The sequence below is a fragment of the Alosa sapidissima genome, chromosome 2, assembly GCF_018492685.1.
Source record: "Alosa sapidissima isolate fAloSap1 chromosome 2, fAloSap1.pri, whole genome shotgun sequence".
In the NCBI taxonomy this organism is placed as follows: Eukaryota; Metazoa; Chordata; class Actinopteri; order Clupeiformes; family Clupeidae; genus Alosa; species Alosa sapidissima.
The window spans coordinates 7,558,352-7,585,152 of record NC_055958.1 but is presented as its reverse complement, the minus strand read 5'-3'; the positions used below and the strand labels follow the sequence as shown (position 1 = coordinate 7,585,152).

General features: G+C 40.9%; 1 protein-coding gene across 5 annotated transcripts in view; it reads right to left on the bottom strand.

Annotated features, from left to right (window-relative positions):
- Window positions 1-26,801, bottom strand: part of armc8 (armadillo repeat containing 8) — a 273,575-nt gene that overhangs the window by 87,980 nt on the left and 158,794 nt on the right. For all 5 annotated transcript variants that reach the window (XR_006024507.1, XR_006024506.1, XR_006024508.1 and 2 more), the window contains exons 13-15: window positions 24,048-24,130; window positions 23,851-23,932; window positions 23,666-23,752 (exon numbers count right to left, since the gene is read on the bottom strand). Coding sequence is in view for 2 of the 5 variants with exons in the window: in XM_042067501.1 (XP_041923435.1) it covers window positions 23,666-23,752; window positions 23,851-23,932; window positions 24,048-24,130 (252 nt within the window). In the remaining 3 variants the exon portion in view is untranslated. The remainder of the gene's footprint in view (window positions 1-23,665; window positions 23,753-23,850; window positions 23,933-24,047; window positions 24,131-26,801) is intronic.

Genomic DNA, 26,801 nt, shown 5'->3' with positions numbered 1-26,801 from the left:
AAAGTGTGATTTCTCATGACCAGTTGTCACTATATTCACACTTTTTTGCCCTTTCTCTGTGACACTTCAGCCCATGGGGATGTCAAACGTGAGGGGGACCTCGTCCATGTTGACAATATGGTCCGGTGAAACGTGTTCAGTTACCTGCTTTTCAACGAACAACAAAACTGTCAACCTTGGTTTGGAAGTCTGCTGGCAGTTTCTGGCACACTGTTGTCCGTGCTCTGCATGCGTTGCATGAAGCGGTAACACCAGGATGGCCCGCCTGCAAAGTCGTCTATATTCATCTCCTTTGCAACTACCAGGGCGTGGAGACGTAACTGCACAGTTGACAAGCCTCTCCCGGCAGCACGTTGTTCAAGCACCCATCTGTGGACTCGTTCCTCCAGCTCTGGCCATCTTGCTTTCAATCCACGATTAGCTTTCTTTGTTTTCTTTATTGCATTTAGATTAACCTCTGCTTTTCGCCAGTCCCTCGCAAGTTTTTCACTCACTCCAAACTTTCTTTCTGCTGCTCTATTTCCATTTTCGGCTGCATATTTCGCTACCTCTAGTTTGAAAGCAGCAGTGTGTGACTTTCTTTTGGGTGGCATTTTGGTTGTATCCAGTCTTTTCAGTCCAGGCTATATAAGGGGTTCCCTATCTCTCTCATTAGGCACTTTTCTTTCTTCTTGCAGGCACTCACTTTGATTTTCTCACACTTGCACTTTGCGCTCTCCCCTCATTTCTAACCCTACCTCTCTTTCTCTTTCTTTGTCTTTAGGCCTACTTCACTAGCTTCTCACATACTGACTCTTTGCATCCATACGTATACATGCACGCCACCACTCCCATTCATTTCCCCCTAGACATTTTGCTATAGGTAACCTTGTGCTTTACTTTAATAAATTAATATATTTGGTTTGAACCTTGTTGTCCGTGTCCCTCTTTATGTTTCGGTCTGGGAACGAGCTGGTCGTAACACATTGCTCACTTGTAGTATACTTAAGGAAAAACATCTGTGTCAGGTGCTAAATGCCCTAAATCTTTATTAAGCCTAAAATGAAAATAGGTTAAAACAAACTTGCCCTCAAATAGAATAGATTTCATCAAGGAAGTAAAAAACGAGACTGGAGTTGAAACTGAGTGTGAAAGTGTGTTTTGGGTGCGTCTTATGCACTTTATGCGTCTCTCTGCACCTGTGTGTGTGTGTGTGTGTGTGTGTGTGTGTGTGTGTGTTTGCATGGGAATGTGTGCGGGTGTGAGTAGGCCTATGTGTATTCGTTGTCAGGGACGTCGTTAGGCTTACAGTATTTTGGGGGGGCTGAAGCCACCAAAAAATATTTTCAAAATATGCGTCCAAATTCACTTCTATTATTCTCTGTTGAATTGCTCACAGATTACTTATCAGCTTTTGAGTGATATTAGCAGCTAAGTGCTGATAAACGGGTCGCATTTTGCGGCTAGCTTATGTTTCTCTGCTCTGGCGTGTGACTCCAGCGCCTTCCAGAGGCAAAGTTTGCAGCGAGCCTCGTACCTGGAGCTGAGTACCGCTTGTAACCAACACCGGAGATCGCTGTGATCTAGCCATTCTCGTTGAAAGTACACTTTCCTATTTTCCACATGTAGCCGAACATTAACAAACTCTGAGGAGACGCAGACGTATTCCGCGGGCAGGTATTGCATTTCTCACAGGATTTGTTTTGTAGATTTATCACCGCATAGCTTACGTACCAACACCAATATCCCCCAGAAAGAACTACAACACACCGAACCAACATTCTGAGGGCAGCGTTCTGCTGGTTTTGTAGCAAATTGTAGCAAAGACGCTAGAGCTCCGCTTTGTAGGCTACAACTCAACACTTTTTTGCTACTTTGTAATAACTTTCTGCTGTCAGCGTTTCTGGAAATGAATGATGGTAAAACATTTTTTAGACCTGACTAAATTAAATTTAAGACCTCGGATGTTTTAAGGCCTTAAATTTAAAGTTCAGAATTTTAGACTTTTTAAGACCCTGCAGGAACCCTGTTTCAACGAGACTACGTACTTGTCTGTACGATCAAGTATGAAAAATCATGAAATTAAATGTCATATTTACAGTCTATACTTCTCTGTGTTCACCTGTGCACCCATTACTCTCGTATGAATTACTTGCGACCCCGTGATCGCATAGCCTGGCTAGCGCCACCACTTCTCAATGAGACGTGGTCTGGGAACCAAACGTTCATTTTCTCGTATTTGAAAAAAAATGCCCAGATCCGTTTATTGGGTGCCACGGATGTCTATCAAATGTGTCTGTGCATAGCTCATCATCGTCTTGCTCTTCCCCCTGTTCTGTGATTGGTTCCCTATCTCAGGCGAAAATTTGCTCCATGGTCTCCAGGCTGCCTTAGCAGCGTGAATCAAATCGCGCGCAAGGCAGCATGGGAACACCCAGGCTAGTGATCGCATAGATATGGCAAGCATGTCAGATGAAAGAGGAGACACAGAGCTATCCATTTGTACGAAGTATATTGATCCTTCTGGGTTATAAAAATAGACGAAGTGACTGCAAAATAATAACTTCATATAGCTCAACTTACCCACGTTTGTGTGTGTTTTTGTGGCAAAGCATGCTCATAATCTCCAATGATATCATGTGTTTCTCTATGGCAAAGCATGTTCATAATCTGTTTTTTTCAGGTCCTAGTAAATTCCTGCATGGTATCCAATTCAAGGCTCACATTGCATCCCAATTTGTTCAAGAAAGAAACACTTTTTGCCTTTACTTTGTTAATGGCAATGCGGTAAAAAGTTGTAGAGAATCATCATGAGTGCACACACAGGCTAATGTGCAAAGTCGGGTCAATCAGGTCAGATCAGTTCGTGTCACAGATATGGATGCAGAAAGGTCCTTTTTCATCACTAAATAAAAAATGCCATTTATTTCTGTAAGGCGCACATCACATATCTCTGTAAATTGCTCAGCCCCCTTCCACCATGGGTCTTATATTGTAAGATATATATAAGAATTTTTATAATACGCTTTTTGTATTTGTATTATTTAAAAATCTAAATAAAATCAATGCAAGTATTAATACATGAAATTGTGGCACATCTGGGTAGCCTAGCCTCTGCTGAAAAAAAAAACCCAATATATAGTATATGTGTGTATGGCACTTACAATGACCAGAATAAATGCTTCTAACTAAAGGTAGTGAAAATGTCCTTAAAGGTCACATTCACTGAGAAACCGTTCAATACTTGTTACTTTCGAAATACTATAGCTCACTCCAAGTTGCATATGCATGCTGCACGTGAAAATGATCTTCTACCCCCATTGCCCGCATTAGCCAATGAAAGAAAATACACGGAAAAACAAGTGAATCAGAAAGAGCCCTTCCCAATGACGCCGAAGGAAAACTGACTATTCATGGCCTCGCCCACCTTGGCTTGTGACCGCCTACAGGAAGACTGGAAGATTTTGCGGCTAGGGGATTGTCTCTCTGCAGCTAGTAGGAGCTAACAGCAAGTTGCCAACATGGCGGAAAAAAAATCGTGCCTGTTTTATTTCTGGCAATAACACATCAATGTTGCATGTCTTGCCTTAGAAACATGAGTTGAGGAAGAAATGGTTCGGATTTATCGTTGGAACACCACCACCGAAGTAGTGCAACATTAGTTCTGTGTTCCAATCATTTCGACCACACTCACTGCCTTAGAAAGTGGTTTTGCATCGATGTTCTGAAAACCTGGTTCCAGCTCACAGGCTGTAAGTACAAACAAACTTTTCCACCTAACGTCTGTTACAAAATAGAAGGTTCATATTCTTCACGTTAGCATGCATAAAAAGGGTACAAGCTAGGCTTAGGCTAGCCTATATTACAGGAAGCTACACCAGGCACGTAACTGAAGTGTTCTGTTCGCGACGTGTAAAATCAGAGAATGCCTAATAGGAAGGGCTCTGGTAAAATCCATTAGAGGAGTGGCCACTAACACGCCAGGTGTAGCTACTTCCATTGATTAGGCCTATTGGAAGCTAATTGTTGCAATACATAACGCGAATGGAATGCTTCAGTTACATGCCTGGTGTAGCTACACTCATAAGAAACTGACCACACTACCCAGAGATTTAGCTTGTTGAACCTAACCTAAGCGTTAAACCACAAATAATAATATTAGCAACAATATTTTATGCTCAACTAAGTACGGGTATTGTTATAGTCTGCGTAGCGTCCACACTGAGGCATTGACATTCTGTAGAAAATATTACAGATTCACGCCCCCCAGGTATTGATTCCAATGGCATTATACATGTGGATGGGTCTGAGAATGTTTTCTGCAGGGTAACATACAATACTACTACCATAGATCAAGCTGCTTCATGCAATAGCATGACTTATGCTTATAGTTCTATTCCAACGTTGATTTCTACCCAACGTATAGTAAAAAGAAAAGACAAATTTAAAACTAGAAACCTAACAAATATTCTTTCCATACCTCAGCATATTCCTCAAAAGCCAGAGGCATTTTCAGCTAACATGGGTTTACTAAATATAGGTGCACTTACTACCAAAACCTTTGCAATCAATGATTTTATTAGTGAAAAAAAAATTGGATTTTCTGTTTCTTGTTGAAACCTGGCTGACTTCAGACAGCGAAGCTGTTCTTGTTGAAACTTGTCCCACAAATTATAATTTCTTCCACTCAATTAGATAAGGCAAACGAGGTGGTGGAATTGCCTCCATTCTCTCAAACAAATATAGTTGCACTAGAGTCAACTTTGGCGAATTCGCTTCCTTTGAGTATATTGCCCTCACTCTGAAGGCTGACCCAGCTGTACTTCTATTAACCTTATACCGCCCTCCTAAACTATGGACTGGCTTTCTCGACCAGTTTTCTGAACTTATGTCGCTCACCATCACTAGCTATGATCGGATAATTGTAAATGGCGACTTCAATATTCATGTCAATAAGACAACTGATGCTAAAGCCAGTAAGTTCCTTAATGTGTTGGACAGTTTAGAGCTAAAGCAGCATGTTACAGGACCCACCCACAACCTTGGCAACACCCTCGATCTAGTCATTTCTAGAGGGATAGAAGTCACAGACTTATCAGTAAATTATATAAATATGTCTGATCATCATTGTGTATCTTTTAATATAGTACTACATACTCCAAAAATTCATCCCGAAATTGCAATCAAATCGCGACTCTTGGACATTAGAGCAGAACAGCAGTTCATAGCTCTTATAGACTCCATAAATTTAGATATTTTACATCATCCCATTGATCAAATGGTAGAGGCTCTCAATCGTGAGTTAGGCGCTCTGCTTGACAGAGTGGCACCCTTAAAGACTAAAAAAAGGCCCTGTAGCAAACTGACACCTTGGATGAACGAAAATATCCATGATCTAAAAAGATCATGTAGAAAAGCTAAGAGAACGTGGAGAAAAACTAAGTTACAGGTTCACCGTGCCATTCTAAAAGAAAAAATAGCAAATTATAATAGAGCTATTCGGAATGAGAGGAGGAACCACTTCTCTAAGGTAATTGCTGAAAACAGTGGAAACTCTAGGGTGTTGTTCTTTACCATTGATAGGCTATTGCATCAAACACCTTTTGATACACTCAGTCAGGCATCCTCTCTAAGATGCGAAGAATTTGCAGACTTCTTCAAAAACAAAGTCATTTCTATAAGGGAGGCTATTGGTAACACAAGTAATATGTTTGATAGTACACCCAAAAACAGCCCCCCAAAATTAAGGTCCTTTAGCACTATTACTCAATCTGACCTTGGTAAAATTATAACTCAAACCGGCTCCTCAACATGTGTTTTAGATCCAATCCCTACTAGATTCCTCAAAAAAGTATATGATAGCTTAGTTCCCTTTTTTCTCAAGGTAATAAATACCTCATTAGAAACAGGTATATTTCCAACTGCTTTTAAAACCGCTGTTGTGAAACCTTTACTTAAAAAGTCAAATCTTGACCATACCAATCTGAGCAACTACAGGCCTATATCAAATCTATCGTTTTTGAGCAAAGTACTTGAAAAAGTTGTTTGTAATCAGTTAAATACCTTCCTCAACGAAAACAGTATCCTTGAAAAATTCCAATCAGGTTTTAGATCAAATCACAGCACAGAAACGGCTCTAGTAAAAATAGTCAATGATCTCAGACTGGCTACTGACTCAAACAAAGTCTCAATCCTTATTCTTCTGGATTTGAGTGTGGCATTTGACACCATTGATCATAGCATCCTAATTCACCGCCTTGCGAAGTGGGTGGGTCTCTCTGATAATGCTCTAAACTGGTTTCAAACCTACATTACTGGCAGAGATTTTTATATCAGTCTAGGAGATCATGTATCTGAAAAACATGACTTGCCTTTTGATGTGGCCCAGGGGAGCTGCCTTGGTTCCCTGCTATTTTCTCTATATATGCTTCCATTGGGAAACGTCATAAGTCAGCATAATGTAAACTTCCACAGCTACGCAGATGATACCCAATTGTATATTTCTGTGGAGCCAACTAACCCAGATGGCCTTTGCTCCCTCACTGCATGCCTAACCTCCATTAATCAGTGGATGAGCAAAGAGGTACTTCTGGTTGGACCAAAACTAAAGCGAGTTATTATTCTTAGTAATCTGGGGAACTTGGCGCACCAGGTCAAACCAAAAGTAACAAGCCTCGGTGTCATCTTAGATGCAGAGTTAAGTTTTAAGCCCCATATCAGTAAAGTTACTCAGACAGCCTATTTCAACTTGAGAAACATTGCCAAAGTGCGGCCCTTTTTAACTCAACAAGATGCAGAAAAACGAATTCACGCCTTTATCACTAGCAGGTTAGACTACTGCAATGCACTTTTCACTGGTCTTCCAAAAAAACATCGAAAGAAACTGGCACTCATACAGAACTCTGCGGCTAGACTTTTAACTAAGACTAAGAAGAGAGAACACATCACCCCTGTGTTGGCTGAATTGCACTGGCTCCCTATTTCCTATAGAATTGATTTTAAGGTTATGTTAATTACTTACAAAGCTCTGAATGGCATAGCACCTTCATATATCTCTGAGCTTTTAATATCTTATCAACCACAAAGGAAAATTGGATCATCCAATTCTAATCTTTTAATCGTACCCAAAGTGCTCCACAAACAAAGTGGAGAAGCTGCTTTTATCCATTATGCCCCCAAACTATGGAACACCCTGCCTCTGTACATCAAGCAGGCGAGTTCAGTAAATATTTTTAAAAAAGATCTGAAAACATACCTGTACAGGAAAGCTTTTAGTTAACTCATCTTATCCTGTAGACTACTTTTTCAGATTATTCTACATCTGCTACTATTGGAGGGCGCAGCCAGCCAGAAGCAGATGGGCTCCCCCTATTTAAGTCAGGTTCTGCTCAAGGTTTCTTCCTGGAATATGGGAGTTTTTCCTTGCCACAGTTGCCATATGGCGTGTTTGTGGGGGGTAAGAGGGTTAAGGCTGCCAGTCTTATGACGTCATTTTCTATATTTTTTATATGTTGCTGAGTGGATCATAAACAGTCCCAGCAATGAAGAAAAGTGATTGATAATGACTGACTGACTATTATTGTGTTACATGCTTCAAATGTAAAGCACTTTGAGCTGCATTCTGTGTATGAAAGGTGCTATACAAATAAAGCTTATTATTATTATTATTATTATTATTAGTATTATTGTCTAAACAGGGAAAATCAAAAACACAATACCCCTGCACTATTAGGCTAAGTTCCTATCACTAGAGCTCAGGTATTTACACTTCAGTCTAATTTATGTCTTCTTGCCATTATTACATTGACATACAATGATGTTTTGTTTGATTACTTGCTGTTTACTTAGTGTTTTGTATGTCTTCCAGAGCACATCCTCATGTCAGGCTACACAGCTTTCTAGCCTACATTAGATCATCACGTTAGAAGCAAAGGTTTGTGATCTAACTTTTATTGTTGTGCTAGTTAGTTTCTAGAAGTCTTTTTCTAGTAGGCTAATACAGGTTATGTGCTCGTCAATGTTTTGGAAAGTCAATTCATGGGTTTCTTCAGGTAACTTTCCACAGGTGTATAAAATCAAGCACCTCGATTATGAATGCAGACTGCATGGTGCTTGATTAATACACCTGTGTAAATGGACCTGATGAAACCCATGAATTGCATAACAGATAGAATTGATATTACCGAATGTCTTCTTGTGGGTGTGCTACTTAGTACATCATACACCTTACTAAAATATTTTTGTTTCCATTGTGCCAGTACAGTTTTGTGAGATAGTGAATGTCCTGTGTACTATTAGTATCTTGTAACTTGACAGTAATACACATTTATTTACTTTAGGTACCCAAACAGAATACTTCATGAAAAGTATGAGTATTGATACAAGCACTTCAGATACACCATGGGCATGGGGGCCTGCTACCTCTACTGCCATCAAGCCTGTTCATCCAAGGCCAGCTAGAAGACCTCAGGTTGATCAAGAGGAGGAGGATGAAAGCGACATCTCCACAATAACACCTGATGGCTCCACCTATGGCCCAGCGCAATCAAAGAGCAATGTAATAAAATCATCACAGCCAACGAATGTGTTTTGTTTGTTGTCCCTTCGGATCCCCAGGACAATACAAGCCGAAACAACAACTCAGACCTTTTCCCCTAAATAATCCCAGCACCAACTTACAAAGGATCTGTAGGCCAGATGTCTGGCAAAAAGAGGACATTGTTAATTCTGTGCATAGTTTGGATGTTCTTGTTTTGTGTTTGCATTATTTTAATAGACTGCAATATTACTATTTGTCAGTGTTTCACGGACCACCTAGCAAAAAAAAAAATTACACAATAGGCCTTCTTACTGAACCACCTTGCTTATTGTCTTTGCACCTTGCTTATGGTGTCAGAGGATTCATATGATTTAAACTGGCATAGGTTACATCAGTGTTGCAGAACTGTTTGGATTTACATACAAGTTGATTCAATATTGCAAAGAACTCATCTATTATATTTTACCACATCTACTTGTGGAACACTTGAGATAGCCTGCGGACCACACTTTGAGTACCACTGCTGTATGTAAATATAATAAAGTTGTTTATAGAACATTGACCTGTTGTATATTTGTTTTAGGAGTTCCATCAGTTTTTGTCCCTTTTAAGCTAAAGGTTTATCTTACCTTTCATATCTTCTGTCTCACAGAGGGCCATAGTCGTCATAGTCGAATGTTTAGTGCATTTTGAAGGGAGTACATTATGCTAAGGCAGACTGGTTCTAATCCTGGGTACAGGGTCATACAGACAACAGGGGTACTGGTGTTGCCCATTTTTCTAACCACATGAGCAATCCCCTTACGAAAAAGTAGTATAGGAATGTTATAGTATTTGGGACAAAATATTATAGTAATCTTATAGGAATAATTGGGACATACTGTAGAAGTACTACTAATAACTCTATAATATCCTGTAACCGCTATAGTTTTTCTATAGTAGTCTTATAGTACCTATAGTATGTCCAAATACTATAGTATTCCTATAAGATTACTGTAATATTTAGTCCCAAAATACTATAAGATTCCTATAGTAGGCTACTTTTTCTGTCATACGTGACAGAAAACAACTTGAGTAGGCTAACCTCTGCCAATGTCAGGCTATCAAAGCCATAGTTCTCATTACCGGAGAAGTCTTGCAGCACACATTCTCTGCTTCTGTAGGCATTCTGGTACAATTCCAGCAAAATATAGCTAGGTAGGCGTGTTTGCATTTAGATCTATATATATATTGGGCTATGACCAAGTGGTCTTTCAATGATGGTATCATGGAATTCAAACCATAACTATCTAGCTATTCTGATAGCATTAGCAGGCTAGGTCAGTGGCTGAACTGCATTTAGGGTGCTTACCTGTGTTGTGAAGTAAAATATCTACTAGGAAGATTGCAAAGACTTTTGACTGTGTAAAGAAATAGGTCTTTATTTTAAAACGTTTCCAACTGTTTATTACTTGAAAGCAAGATGACGATTGTCACAAACGTTTACCTCTTTTAGGAGAAATTTTAAGCTGACAGGCAATTGTTACCATTCTATAGGTACCTTCTGAGCCTACGTCATTACGTTCACTGGAGGCAAAACAAACCATCACCTCAGCTGGGAAGCTAAACGAACAGTCATATTCGGGAGGCTAAAGGTTATCATGGTCTCATCTTGCTGTGCTGTCGGGTGCCAGAACCGAAAAAGTAATAATAATAATAATAAAGCTTTATTTGTATAGCACCTTTCATACACAGAATGCAGCTCAAAGTGCTTTACATTTGAAGCATGTAACACAATAGTAGTCAGTCAGTCATTATCAATCACTTTTCTTTGCTGTTTATGATATGCTCAGCAACATATCAAAAATATAGAAAATGACGTCATAAGACTGGCAGCCTTAACCCTCTTACCCCCCACAAGCACGCCATATGGCAACTGTGGCAAGGAAAAACTCCCATATTCCAGGAAGAAACCTTGAGCAGAACCTGACTTAATAGGGGGAGCCCATCTGCTTCTGGCTGGCTGCGCCCTCCAATAGTAGCAGATGTAGAATAATCTGAAAATGTAGTCTACAGGATAAGATGAGTTAACTAAAAGCTTTCCTGTACAGGTATGTTTTCAGATCTTTTTTAAAAATATTTACTGAACTCGCCTGCTTGATGTACAGAGGCAGGGTGTTCCATAGTTTGGGGGCATAATGGATAAACGCAGCTTCTCCACTTTGTTTGTGGAGCACTTTGGGTACGATTAAAAGATTAGAATTGGATGATCTAAGTTTCCTTTGTGGTTGATAAGATATTAAAAGCTCAGAGATATATGAAGGTGCTATGCCATTCAGAGCTTTGTAAGTAATTAACATAACCTTAAAATCAATTCTATAGGAAATAGGGAGCCAGTGCAGTTCAGCCAACACAGGGGTGATGTGTTCTCTCTTCTTAGTCTTAGTTAAAAGTCTAGCCGCAGAGTTCTGTATGAGTGCCAATTTCTTTAGATGTTTTTTGGGAAGACCAGTGAAAAGTGCATTGCAGTAGTCTAACCTGCTAGTGATAAAGGCGTGAATTAGTTTTTCTGCATCTTGTTGAGTTAAAAAAGGCCGCACTTTGGCAATGTTTCTCAAGTGGAAATAGGCTGTCTGAGTAACTTTACTGATATGGGTTAAAACTTAACTCTGCATCTAAGATGACACCGAGGCTTGTTACTTTTGGTTTGACCTGGTGTGCCAAGTTCCCCAGATTACTAAGAATAATATCTCGCTTTAGTTTTGGTCCAACCAGAAGTACCTCTGTTTTGTCATCATTTAGTTTCAAGAAGTTTTTGCTCATCCACTGATTAATGGAGGTTAGGCATGCAGTGAGGGAGCAAAGGCCATCTGGGTTAGTTGGCTCAACAGAAAGATACAATTGGGTATCATCTGCGTAGCTGTGGAAGTTTACATTATGTTGACTTATGACGTTTCCCAATGGAAGCATATATAGAGAAAATAGCAGGGGACCAAGGCAGCTCCCCTGGGCCACACCAAAAGGCAAGTCATGTTTTTCAGATACATGATCTCCTAGACTGATATAAAAATCTCTGCCAGTAATGTAGGTTTGAAACCAGTTTAGAGCATTATCAGAGAGACCCACCCACTTCGCAAGGCGGTGAATTAGGATGCTATGATCAATGGTGTCAAATGCCGCACTCAAATCCAGAAGAATAAGGATTGAGACTTTGTTTGAGTCGGTAGCTAGTCTGAGATCATTGACTAAAGTCATCGGTTAAATTTGAAATAAGTAGGCCTAGGCTACAGTTTCCAGTGAGAACGTAGTTCGTTTGACTCACGATAACCCAAGCCTTGTATCGGAACCTCACATATTAACCTACCAATCGTCCTGTATTTCCAACCTCTTTACATGTATGTCACTTATTCATTTCTATACAAACCAAGACTGCGGATTCCTAAAAAAACGCAAGTGCCCACACCATAAGTGTATCTAAATAAGCTATGTAGCCTACCAAAAATTTAATTTTACTGTGACTCGAAGAGCTAAACCAAATCCTTGATTAGTTACTAGGCTACTACTGTGTAAGGCCCAGCACTAACTCCGAGCGTGGTAAACAAAATTGGATATTTCAGGCAGTAAAAGCCCCGGTAAGAAACAAACTAGATTTTGTTCAAATCTAGACACCTATGGCTACTGAAAAATGTGAGGTTCATTTATCAAATGTTATTTTGAAGTATTAAAAAACATTGTTGTTTTAGAATTTTCAAACGAAATGGTTGGTAATTAGCACGTTTGCAATACATCTTTGCCTTGAGACATGGGCGGGCGCTGGCTCGGTAAAATGTCGGTTCGGCAAACACAAAACTCACCACGTCATTGTAGGCCTATTGTAAGTCTTGTTTATTGTCACATGCATATAGTTACTGGAAGTAAGAAATGCAGTGAAATTATGTCTGGTGTCAGCCTATTTGTGCAAAGTGGGGGGGTAAAAAGTGCAGTAGAAGAGGGGTTTAGTAGATTAAGTGGCAAGGGCTGCATAAGAAAGGTGGGGAGGATTGGAATTGGGGGGGGGGGCACCAACAAGGAGCACCCAAGAGCAACAGGGGCAAGGAAAAACTCCCTTACCAAGGAAGAAACCTTGGGCAGATCCACGGCTCAAGGGGCTAACCCAACTGCCAGGGGTCTTGGTGTGTGTGTTGGGGGGATGACAAGGGAGATGGGATAGTGTGCTGTGTATGTGGGTAGAGGGCAGTGTGCAATATGTGTGTTGGAGAAGCTTCCTCATGAGACAATGTGCTGTGTATTGGGGGGGGGGGGGGGGACAGTGTGCTGTAAGTATGTTGGGGATGTGTGTTGGAGAAGCTTCCTGATGAAATAATGTGCTGTGTATGTAGGGGAGAGGGGGGGGGGGGGGGGGGGGGCAGTGTACTGCAAGTATGGTGAAGGGACTTCCTATTGCAAGCAGAGTACTGTATGTATGATGTATGTGAGTGATGAAGATGTGTGTGTGGGCGGGAGGGGAGTGTAGCAGTGACTGTGTGTGTGTGTGTGTGTAGTGTGCGTGTGGGTAGGTGGGGGCTGTGTGCTGTAAGTATGTAGAGGATGTGTGTTGGAGAAGATCCTGAAGACAATGTGCTGTGTATGTATGGAGGGGGGGCAGTGTACAGCAAGTAGAGGAGGCTTACTGTAGCAAGCAGTGTGCTGTATGTATGTGAGGTGATGACAGTGATGATGTAAGTGTGTGTGTTTTTTGTGTGTGTGTTGGGGATGGGGGTGGGGTGGGGGGTGGGGCAGAAAGGCTAGGCAATCAAGGACATGGGTAGATGGAGGAGAAATTAAAAATAATAAATAAATGATAAAATAAATGGAGATGTGCAAAAGTTGGAGAAAGTCAGATATGTGTGTGTGTGTGTGTGTGTGTGTGTGTGTGTGTGTGTGTGTGTGTGTGTGTGTGTGTGTGTGTTTTGACGTGTGATGAAATAAGAAAATAAATTAAAGGTCTATAGCATAGGGTGAGGGATGTAAAAGTGCTAAAAGTCTTGTAGGTGTGTGGGGGGGGGGTCATGAGTGCTGAGGAGTGAATGAGTACAAAGTCAGTATAGTGTGAGTTCAGAGTTGGGAAATGTTTGAGAGTGCTGAAGAGTGAATGTGTGCAAAGTCAGTATAGTGTGAGTTCAGAGTTCGGATGGCCTGGGGATAAAAACTTCTCCTGAGTCTCTCAGTTCTGGCTTTGTGACTACATAGGCGTCTTCTTGATTTCAGCGGTAGAAATAATCCATTGTTAGGATGAGAAGAGTCCTTCAGAATCTTTTGGGCTCTTAGGAGTACTCTTCTGGAATAGATATCTTGTAGAGCAGGGAGTTGAGTTCTTATAGTACGTTCAGCTGAGCGCACTACTCTCTGCAGAGTACTATAATCTCTAACTGTGGAGTTCCCATACCAGGTGATGATACTACCAGTTAGAACACTCTCAACCGCTGAAGTGTAGAAGGCCTTCATGATGGATGTAGAAACTTTGAATTTCCTTAGCTGACGAAGGAAGTAGAGTCGTTGTCTGGACTTCAGAACATATTGAGTGTTAACAGTCCATGTTAGGTCTTCAGTAATGTGGACACCAAGGTATTTAAAACTTGTGACTCTCTCTACAGGTTGCCCGCTGATCATAAGTGGGGTGTAACTGTAGTTCTGCTGCTGCCTTCTGTAATCCACTACCATTTCCTTGGTTTTATTGATATTCAGTGTCAAGCTGTTAGATTGACACCACTGTGCCACCTCATCAACCTGATCCAAGTAGAGCTGTTCATTGTTGTTACTAATCAGGCCCAAGATCACTGTGTCATCTGCAAACTTGATGATGGAGGTATGACTACTGTTGGCTTTGCAGTCATGTGTGTAGATGTTGTACAGCAGTGGACTCAAAACACAGCCTTGGGAAGCACCAGTGCTGATGGTTAATGAGTCAGATGTCAGACCCCCCACTCTAACCACTTGTGAACGGTTGGTGAGGAAGTCAAATATCCAGTGACACAGGGTGGTGTTCAGTCCTAAGGCCTTCATCATTGTGACCAAGGTGAGAGGTACTATCGTGTTGAATGCTGAACTAAAGTCAATGAACAGCATCCTCACATAATTCCCATTCCCCTCCTCCAGGTGAGCAGATTATGTTTTTCACAAACTTCTCAAAACACTTCATCACTGTAGACGTCAGGGCTACTGGGCGGTAGTCATTCAGACATGATGGACTTTTGTTTTTCGGTACTGGAACAATAACAGACTGCTTGAGGCAAGTAGGAACTGTCTCCAACTGAGCCAATGATGTGTTAAAAATATAAGTGAACACAGGAGCTAACTGAGCAGCGCAGGATTTCAAAACCCTGTTAGAAATTCCATCCGGTCCAGCAGCTTTTCTACAATTAACCCTCCTAAAGGCATTGCTCACATCGACCTCAGAGACACAGAAAGGTGCATCCTCATTTGCTTCACATGCTGCAGCTAGTGCAAGATAGTCTGTGTTGTGAATATACCATGCCAAGTATGTGTTGTGATCTCGCCACTGGAACAAGGTTGGTGTCGTGAAGCCTTGCACACGCACATTTCTGCTGAAATAGATGCCTGATAAGTGCCCAAAAAGCGTTACAATATGGCCGCTGAGTGGAGAGTCTTGCCTGAAAGGACTTTGGTTTGAAATCCAACTTAAAGACCTTCCTCTTCTCTCTTGCTTTTACTTCCTCCTGAGACCTCCTCCCTCTCATGCACTTTCCTTTCTTTTATGCTATTTTATTATCATTATTACTTTTATACTTTCAATTGCATGTTTGTTAATTGTGTTCTATTGTTTTTATAAATGCTTATTTATTTATTGCACTTCATCTCTATTTATTTGAATTAATCTTTTATGCCTTGTTACCTGAACTTATATTTTATTTTTATTATTTTAAATCCTTTTTTTATCCTTTTTATAATTCTGGGCTCCTCTTTTACCTATGTGTGTACAATTAACTATCTATCTGCCTTACCTGTGAAGCACTTTGGGTCAACTCCTGTTGCTTTTAAATGTGCTATACAAATAAAGTGACTTTGATCAGCTACAGACAAGTGGCAGACAGAGCATGATGTCACTTATAGGCTATCAGAGATTGTGTCATATTGTTGCAAATTTAGATGCATCATTCCACAAAATAATGTGTCTCTATCACCAAGTTATTCAATATAACAAGCTAATGTAGCCTTAACTCAAAACAGCTGTTAGGCTTATGCAATTTTAAGCTGTAAAAAATATCACATGCAGCCATGCTTAAATTCTGCTCATTGCACATTTATTCTAATGTAATATAATAAAATATTCAGCATTCATTATTATTATTGAATGCTTAGCTGGAATAATGTTTTTCCCTAAGAAATCAAGGATTAAATTATTAAAATCAAAGTAAAAAAAAAATCGGTTTCCTAAAGGATCACTTCCACTACCACGATCATGTAGTAAAGTTGTTAAGGCTAGGCCTTTATAATATTAAAAAGTCGTTATTTGGCGTGAACAACGCGTTTCGCAAGTTGCTTCATCAGGTTCACAAAATATACCCTCCAGTGTGCAATGTATACTACTTTTTGACTTTTCAATAGTTAGACTGCACACCATCAGCACCTGGAGCAAGAAGGGCTGTGCACAGGGATTTTGACCTATATAATATTACTTCATATAATATACTGCCTATGAAGGTAAGCAAATCTTGAGTAAAATGTGTCAAAGTATTTATCGGTCTCCTAAGGTAAACTAATCCACTCCTCCATGTTTGCGCTATCGGTCCATTCTCTTGCGGTCACATAAATCACTGACCCCACCTCACTAGATCTACATAGGCTATCTACCTTATCTACCTCGCTGGACCTAGGCTCCCCCTTGCTGGGCGTAGGCTCCTTCCACTTGGATATAGCCAAATACCACAAAACTGTAGCTTAAACTGTTTTGAGATATATAAATGCATGTTGCAGCATCCCCTATGGAAGAACTTTCATGAAATTTGTTTTTCATTCAGAGAATGATGTAGCGATGCTATGAGTCAAATTTTATTTCAAGTTTGAATAAGATCATCAAAAGATTTTGTGAAGGATTAGATTATTGTGAAGGATTAGATTATTTCACTCACCATGTGGTGAGTGGTGAGTGGCGCTACACCACAAATGAGTCGTTATGAACTAGGGCAGGGATGGGCAACTTTGATGATAGAGAGGGCCACATAATTGCCCTCTCGCTGCCAGAGAGCCAGATGTGACCGCGCACGTCCACCACTGGGATATCAGGAATCAGGGGTATTAAATATATATGCAGTATGTCTGTACGGTTTATTAAACCAACATGCATTAATTTAATATTTTCTATACTCAAATGCATTTTTAATATTGCTTCTATTCACCAATGAATAAACTAAAAAGTATTACACATTCACAATAATCTTTTTTCCACTGTAATGGGTAATAGTGACGTAAAAAAAGGCTCTGTTGTTAGTGTATCTTTACCAGGGTTCCCAAATGTAGAATTCCATGACTTTTCCCTGCATTTCCATGACCAATCGGGATATTAAAAAATGGGCATTGATAAATCAGGTAGGGCTAACTACAACCATTTTAAACATGCAATAGTGCAGCCCCTGCTTAAAAAGCCAGAGCTTGAGGACACTGACTTAAACAATTATACAGTAGACCCATCTGAAAATTGCCCTTTCTTTCTAAAATCCTAGAAAAGGTTGTCTTTCAACAACTCCAATCCTTTCTATCAGAGAATGAGATGTTCAACATCTTCCAGTCTGGATTCCGACCTAAACACAGCACGGAATCTGCTTTAATTAAAGTCACTAACGACTTGTTACTATCAGTGGATGCAAAGAACTATGCGTTACTTATGTTGCTAGATCTTAGTGCCGCCTTTGACACTGTAGATCACTGCATTCTTTTAGAGCGCCTTGAGCACTGGGTTGGAATTTCAGGTACTGTCAATGGTTTGCTTTCTTCTTAGAGGGAAGAATGGTACTTCATCTTCATCTGCCTCCTTATCTTATGGTGTTCCACAGGGATCAGTGCTTAGTTGTATTTTATTCTCACTGTACAAATTGCCACTCAGTCAAATTATGAAAAAGCATGGTATATCCTATCATTGCTATGCGGATGATACACAACTGTATCTCCCATTTAAATGTGGTTCCTCTGGTGCTCTAAACCCATTGCTTGATTGCCTAAAAGAGATTAAACAATGGATGTCGACCAATTTTTTAAAACTGAATGAATCCAAAACAGAAATTCTGTTTTTTGGTTCACATGAAGCTGCAAATAATGCAATTAGTGAACTAGGGTCTTTTGCCAGATATGTAAAACCTTGTGCAAGAAATCTTGGCTTTCTACTTGACCCTGATTTTAAATTGGAGAAATAGATTAATTCTGTTGTCAAGTCATCTTTTTACCACCTTAGAATCTTAAGTAAAGCCAAAACTATGTTTTCTTTCAAAGACTTTGAGATATTTATTCATGCCTTTATTTCATCCCGCCTGGACTACTGTAACTCTCTTTATTTTGGTGTCACTCAGACCTCTCTATCCCAACTTCAGATGGTGCAAAATGCAGCTGCAAGGCTGCTCACCAAGTCTAAAAAGACACAACATATTTCTCTAGTTTTGAAATCCCTGCAATGGTTACCAGTGAAATTTAGAGTAGATTACAAAATTCTTCTTTTTGTCTTTAAAGCTTTAAATGGACAAGCTCCCCATACACATTCCGGCACCGACAAGAGTGGCAGCACGTCAAGTAGCTCTGTGTCTTTTTTCTATGTTTTTTCTTACTTTTTACTTCGCAACTTTTTGATTTTTACACACTTTGAGGAGTGTTTTTATTCTATCCTATGGATACGTACATATTGCAACGCTCCAGCGGCAGCAAACTTGTGTACACAAGGAATCAGCTGATCGCACTACAACGGAATGCTGGCTGTGTTCGACAACATCCCAGAGGAACTGTGGTGCTTTCGGGGTTGCAGAGCGGGAGTAAAAGTGTAGACGAGGCGTCGGGAGAAGAAATGGAGATACAAGCCCTCAGTTCCATCGATTGTGATGGGAAACGTGAACTCACTGGCTAACAAGACTGACGAACTGGCTGTCCTGGTAAGAAACCAGAGATTATACAGGGGATGTAGTTTGCTATGCTTTACGGAGACGTGGCTAACAAGCCATATCCCCACTTCTAACGTTGAGCTGCCCAGCTTCAGTGTAGCTCGTTTGGACAGAGACTGTAAACTTTCTGGCAAAAAGAAGGGTGGTGGACTGGTGCTGTACATAAACAATAGATGGTGCAACCTCGGACATGTAGGAAACTGTATGATGCAAGGATGTGGAGTTATTAGCGGTTAGTCTCCGTCCGTACTACATGCTGAGGGAGTTCTCGCACGCAATTGCTGTCTGTGTTTATGTTCCACGTCGAGCTTTCCCGGATACAGCATGTGACGTCATCCACTCCACAATCGCAAGGCTCCAAACCCAACACAGTGATGCCTTTTTTGTGATCTCTGGCGACTTCAATCACATAACACTGGATTCCACACTCACAAATTTCTACCAGTTTGTTGACTGCCCTACAAGGAAAAACAGGACAATAGACCTCATGTATGCAAATGTGAGGGATGCATACAATGCAAACCCCCTTCCCCCACTGGGAAAGTCAGACCACAACCTCATTCATCTCCAGCCAATGTACAAGCCCAAAGTACAGAGGCTACTAGTTGCCACACGCACCTTCAGAAAGTGGACACCTGAAGCGGATGAGGCTCTGAGAGACTGCTTTGAGTGCACTGACTGGAGTGTGTTACAGAATGGAGAGGACTTAGAGGAGGTCACACAGTGCACAACTGACTACCTGAACTTCTGTATGGACATTGTTGTTCCCACCAGAACTGTACACTGCTTTCCCAATAACAAGCCTTGGATAACCAGCAATGTCAAGACCATTCTTAATAGGAAAAAGATGGCGTACAGACAGGGGGACATGGCAGAGCTGAGGCGCGTGCAAGGGGAACTCAAAGTCAAGCTGAAGGAGGCTAAGGAGGACTACAGAAGGAAGGTGGAACAGAAGTGGCAGGAAAACAACATGAAGGAGGCATGGGACGGCATGAAAATTATAACTGGCCTGAAGAAGAGCAGTAGCTCTGTGGAGGGGGACCTGGACAGGGCGAACCAGTTGAACCACTTCTACAACAGGTTTGACTGCCCTGCTCCAGCTCCAATGGGAGTGGTCTGTCCACCACCCCCGGCTGACTCAGGCACTGCTCTTGTTTGCGTGCCTGCCCTACCCCCACCTCCCAGTCTCTCCAGCTCTGCATCCCGGTGACACCCAACGACCTAAGCCACCACCACCTCACGCCCTGCCCCCGCCTGACGCCTCCTTGCCTGTTCCTGTTGAGGCGTCCACGACTGGCAGCCTTGACAGGGACATCAAGGAGGTGGTCATCCCCCAGCCCCCACCACCACACCCCCTCAACACCAGTGCAACACTCACCTCCACCATCACAGGCTATCGTACCCCCATCATCACTGGATATTGCACCCCTCCCCCACATGGCGATCACGGATAATGAGGCGACAACAACCTCAGTCAACAGCCATCAGACACACAGATCCCAGATGCACCCCTCCCCCTCCTCTCCCCTTACACCCCCCATCATCATAATCAAGTGAGAGCTAAACTAAAAAAAACTGCACACGAATAAGGCAGCGAGGCCTGACAGACTGTGTCCAAGGCTACTCAAGGCCTGTGCTGCTGAACTGGGGTAGCCACTGAAGCACATCTTCAATCTGAGTCTACGCGTTGGACAAGTCATGTCTCACCTCTGTCCCTAAAAAGCCACATCCTAGTGAGCTTAATGACTACAGACCTGTCGCTCTAACATCACATGTGATGAAGACAATGGAGCGATTGGTCTTAGGTATGCTCAGACCCCAGGTACGCCATGCACTAGACCCGTTACAGTTTGCATACCAGGAGAAAGTGGGCGTGGATGATGCCATCACTTATCTTCTACACAGGACACATTCTCACCTAGACAAGGGGAAAAGTGCTGTGAGAATCATGTTCTTTGATTTCTCAAGTGCTTTTAACACCATCCAACCCCTCAGACTGGGAGACAAGCTCTTGCAGATGGATGTGGACGCTCACCTGGTAACCTGGATTACAGATTACCTGACTGAGTGACCACAGTTCGTCAGACTGAAGAACTGTCTCTCTGACACTGTGATCAGCAGCACCGGAGCGCCACAGGGAACTGTGCTCTCTCCAGTCCTGTTCACCCTGTACACATCTGACTTCTGCTACAACACTGAGTCATGCCACATGCAGAAGTTTTCTGACGATACTGCAATTGTGGGGTGTATCAGGAACGGGTAGGAGGAGGAGTACTGGAGCCTGGTGGAGGACTTTGTGCAATGGTCCAAACTCAATCATCTCCAACTCAACACTTCAAAGACCAAGGAGATGGTGGTGGATTTCCGCAGGTCTAAGCCCACTCTGCTACCAGTCTCCATTCATGGGGTCAATGTCGAGGTGGTAAGCACCTACAAGTACCTGGGTCTCCACCTTGACAATAAACTGGACTGGTCAGCCAACACTGACGCACTCTACAAGAAAGGGCAGAGCAGGCTGTACTTCCTGAGGAGGCTGCGCTCCTTCAATGTGTGCAGCAAGCTCCTCAGGATGTTCTACCAGTCTGTTGTTGCCAGCATCCTCTTCTATGCAGTGGTATGTTGGGGAGGAAGCACAAAGAAGAAGGATGTGGGGCGACTTGACAGGCTGGTAAGGAAAGCTGGCTCTGTAGTGGGAGCTGAACTGGAGTGCATCACTTCAATATCTGACAAAAGGACCCTGAACAAACTGATCAACATCTTGGACAATGAGTGTCATCCACTCCACAACATTATTGTTAAGCAGAAGAGCCTGATCAGCTGGAGACTTCGCTCACTGCCTTGCACAACAGACAGACTGAGGAAGTCATTCGTCCCCAGGGCCATTGAACTGTTCAATGCTTCACTTAAGGGAAGAGGAGAAATAGGCTTCCCCGCATAGTCTGTCTGCCTCTTCACCACCTCCATGTTTTTAACTGTCTGTCCACTAGCCACTTTTTACCACTGTTTTCTGCCTCACTGTTTGCGTGCTATATTAGCACATATGCACAACCCCTCCCTCCATGCCACAGCCGAACTGTGACCACACTTATACCTTTCTTAATATAGTTATTTATACATAGATATATAGACTTTATTCTTGCACTGTTGCACTGTTTGACTTACTCATTTGCACCATCACCATGACACTCATTCACACAGAGCACCTTACCTTACCTTACCTTATGCACAGAGAATCACAGGCTCAGTCCCTGCCTCAGTCATTGCAAGCGCATCTTGTTTGATTAATCACCCACTATGTGGATACTGTTTTTTAAGAATTGTTTTATTTAGTATAATTTGTATTTTAGTATATTTAGTATTTAGTATACATTTATCTTCTACTGTCCTTATTGCTTAGTTGTGTTTTTATATTAAATACTTTTAATTACTTTCTGCTGTTAGTGAATGTGTGTGTTGTCTGTATGCTGAATTTCCCCTGGGGTCAATAAAGTATCTATCTATCTAGCTATCTATCTAGCTATTTATGTATCTATCTATCCAATACTTAAGTGAGCTTGTACACTTTCACTGCCCTCCCAGAACTCTGAGGTCCTCAGATAAACTACTGCTCTCAGTACCTCAGAGTCATCTAAAAAATAAAGGTTTTTCAGTAGCTGGGCCCAAGCTGTGGAACAACCTGCCTTTTCACATTAGATCCACGCCAACTATTGGTGCTTTTAAAGCCAAATGTTCTTTGAAAGAACACGTGCCATCAATGGATTTTAAATGAAGTGTGGAATGTAATTATATAGGCTATATGTACATATTATTTTAGTTTTATTTTCCTGTTGTGCTTTTTTTGTGTCTTTATTCATTTTGTCTTCTATTATCTATTTATTTTTTTGGAGCACTTTGGTCAACCACAGGTTGTTTTAAATTGTGCTATATAAATAAACTTGACTACAACCACTCAAGCAAGTAGCCTAGCAATGGAAAAAGCTAATAACTCAATAGACACCAATGCTGCGTAAATATATTTGTATTGATGTATTTTGGCAAATCAATTTTAAACTCCTACAACAAAATTCCCTGATATTCCATGACTTTGTCCCCCAAAGATATAATTCCTTGACGTTCCATAACTTTATTAAAATGCTGATGATATTCCTGAAATTCCATGACCCTTGGGAACCCTGCTTTACTTTGAGGTTGGCTACGACAGCGGCTCTAGGAGCTCAGATAGCCTACTTTTGGTTACCTTCATGCATGGTATTGTAGTGGTGACTTACTAATAGTTGAAATCTTTCATGGCTCATTTAGTTTCTAAGCATAAGCTACTAAAGACATAAGTTGACTTTGAATTCTGTGATAAGATCAGCTGTTTCCCATCTTGTCTGAAATGTACGATTCTGAGTTTTCTTTATAAACCGCTCTCTGTATCTCTTCCTCGCTGGCTGTTCTGGCTCTTCTGTGAAGAAAGCTCCACTCTGCAGGACTTTTTATATGGAAGTGCCCCTATCGGAGGACAGTATTGTTAAAATAAGGATCCGATTCAGATGTGGTAAAAACCATGTGAAACAAACTTTTTAATGACATTTCAAAATTGATCCGTGGGCCGCACGAGGTGAAGAGGAGGGCTGCATGTGGCCTTTGGGCAGCCAGTTGCCCATCCCTGAACTAGGGTGATATATATGGCTCCTAGAGACCAACTTGCCACAGTTTTGGCGCAATGGTTGTAGAGTTATTTAACCAAAACTGCTTTTGGTCTACCCGCTTTGGTCTATCAAGATCATGTGTCTGGTTGCAAAATTGCCTCAAAGCAGACTATTTTTGCCCATCTCTTTGTCTATTTGTCTCTTCAAACAAAATGCTATTTTTCCCCCTGGAGTTTTAGTCAATATGTCAGTATGGTTTTAATACATCAGTTTCCTTAATGTTCAGGAAAGCTTTAGGCACCTGTCGCTCAAAACAATGATTGGCAACTCTTGTTTTTGCCCATGGAGGGTCATATTAAATAACATATCAGCTCAAAAGATAATAAATTTTTCACCTCTTTGCTTGGTGAAAACTCCAACAGCAGATTGCACAGTGTAGATGAAGCCATTACCAGAACTTCATCAGGGGCATTCTGTAACAACTTGTATAAATCCAAAAAACAAAAACAAAATTGCATTACCACATTGTGTTGGTTCAGTTTTATAAGCAGGATCCATAAGTATTCCAGTTGTGACTTACCTTCATGAGTGGCTTCCAGACGGCATGGTCATGAAAACTAGTTCGAAGTTGCTGCACTGACCGAGACAAACTATGGAGACATCTAGAGAGGGATTCAAGATAAAGGGAATCATCAGCTATTTCTCCAATGGGCAAACCTTCAGTCCAGAAGATATTAAATGAAATTCACAGAAACATTAAGAGTTGAGTATGCATACCTTACAGCTGCTAGACGAACCTTGATACTCGATTCTGATAAGCCACTGACAATCCTATCCATCATGTTCTCAGTCTCTGTGATCTGAAATTAACAAAAGAGACATATAGATGTTGACAACAATTTTCAGACAGCTGTATAAAATAAACAGGGGGTAAAAACAATTTAGCATAATTTAGGATATTCTCCAAACTTAAGCCGTTCGCAGAAAACAAAATTCAGCAAAAAAAGAAATCCTCAGTTGCAATCAAATATTCAACCAAGAACGTAGGTGTTACTGGGCTCTCCCTACATTTGCAGAGTATTTGTATTTCACAAAACTGTCGTAAATACCTAATGGCTTGCACCCTTCCCTCTGGACAGTATGTGGACCGGCAAAGATAATATTCAAAGAGCCATATTGACTGACAAGGTAATATTACATGATTTCATACAAATAGTAGGCTATTATATCCTAGAAATGTAGACGCACCCTAGCGGCAGCAAATGTAATTTGTTGCCAGGGTGGTCTAGCAACTCTCTATTGGCTTGCGAGCTGGAAAAAGTAAACTTCGACAAGGCCAATCACATCATGTATAGAGCCGGGCTGGTAGGCGGGCTTAACATAATGATTGATTGCAGAGTTACAATGGTTTGGCGTGAATTCCCTGCTACTTCAAAACAAAGAAGATGGATGTTGCTGTTGGCGAACAGCGTGACACGAGATAAGCTTTTTTTAAGTTGGCAAAAGTTTGAACTAGCCAACTAGCTCCGCTGGTGGGAAAACGCATGGGACTCATGAGTTATAGCGCTATCCTATTGCGTGCAGAGGGAATTTGAAAGACAACCGATTATCCCGCCCCTCGGACAAAGCACTGCAAAATGGTGAGTCCCCAGACCCTACATTTTGATGTGGGTCTGGCTCGTCAGGCTAAGGCTATTGCACAATTAGCCATTCCTAATTCTCCAGGGTGGGGAGAGTGATATTGCAATGCTGGTTCTACGTAGACAGATGGGCTACAGTTGGGAAGGTGCGCCATTCTCCCTATTACAAGTTACTTAAAAATGAACTGTTAAAAAACAGCAGTTAAAAATTACTTCAAAGAAAGAACATTCTATAAATTACACATTTACAGCTATTTTACTTGTAATTACGGTAAGATTCTTTGGATGTATGCAATGCTGTTTGCTGTTTTATTTATATATATATATTAATATATATATATATATATATATATATATTATATACACAGTATATTAGTGCTGTAGAACGATTACAATTGTTAATCACAATTAATCACTGAATTCCTATAGTTAATCACGATTAATCACATATTCATCATACCATGCATGAAGGTAACCAAATTCTATTATTTTGCATTTCTGAACTTTCCAGGAGTCCATATTAACAATATAAAGCAATTATTGTGCATCTTCTGCATTGGGATTCAAATGAAAGCAAAGCAAATTACTGTATTAACTGAACTTTAAGACGTAGGTCTATTTGATTATTCCAAATCAAATTTCAAAAGATGTACAGACCTGATGCAACACAATATATTCTTCAGAAATATAGGCCTAGCTGATATAAACTGAAATAAATGCTACCGCAGAAGTGCATGCAAAAAATGTAGGCCTACACACATTATAAAGGGCATAACAAACAGGAAATACTATAGCCTATTCATACTATATTCTATATTATATACTACAACTTTTCAACATGAGTGCACTGCCATTTTATAGGCCTACAGTCTATGGTGCACTGTCACTTGCCACACACTTGTTGAATTGAAAAGAATGGAATAATGTAAATGAATGTCGAAAGCATCGCACTCATGTCTATGGAAGCATATGTGTAGCTTAATTCAAATGAGAATGCAATCTGCAATATGCAATTCAAAAAGACATTACATTATGCAATTGCCAATTAATTATGGAATTTAATATTGCAATTTTCAATAATTTCCAACCAATTGTATTTTAATCTGCAAAGTGACAATGCAATCCTAAAATCAATTTGAATAATTTTGGTTAAAAAATAGAATAAACATGGATTGAATTGCATTCCATTTCGCCATGTTACTTCAGTCTCAAAATTCAAATGGAAATTCATGTTGCATTTCAATTTTCAATATTCAGTTTCATCATTTAACTGTCAATTCATTTTGCAATTTAATATTCAAAGTGCAATGTAGGATTGCATTTTGAAAACATATTTGGCAAAACTGACAATGCCAGCCTGAAAACAATTTGGATTATTTTAGGCAAAACGATTTGCCATCGTTTTGAGGCATTTTATTCAAATGGAAAAGAAATAGCGCCCCCCGTGATTGCATTGCACTTTGCCACGCTCTTTGTGTTGCAGCCCACTCTGTCGTCAATTTTTAGTAATCTGTCCGTCGAGTCAGACTCATTGACACGGAGACCTGCAGCTGCAAACTCCATTGCAAACGCTAACTGGGTAAAACGTAAACACGGAAGTGACGTAGCCTAGTTCCCGCCTTGACGAGTGACTTGACAGATTGCAGATCGAATTCCCATTTGAATTTTGCAACACAAAGAGCGTGGCAAAGTGCAATGCAATCACGGGGAGCGTTCTACTAGCATTGTCAATATTTATTATTAACTTGGTAGCCCTTGGATACTTTTTGTTGGGGGAAGTGCTGTGTTGGAAGGTGCACTCACATTTTTAGTTCTCTGTAGATACAGCATAGCCTACATATGTTGGAGACTAGTGCACTGCTGGCAGGGGCCTCAGAAATCACCATAAACA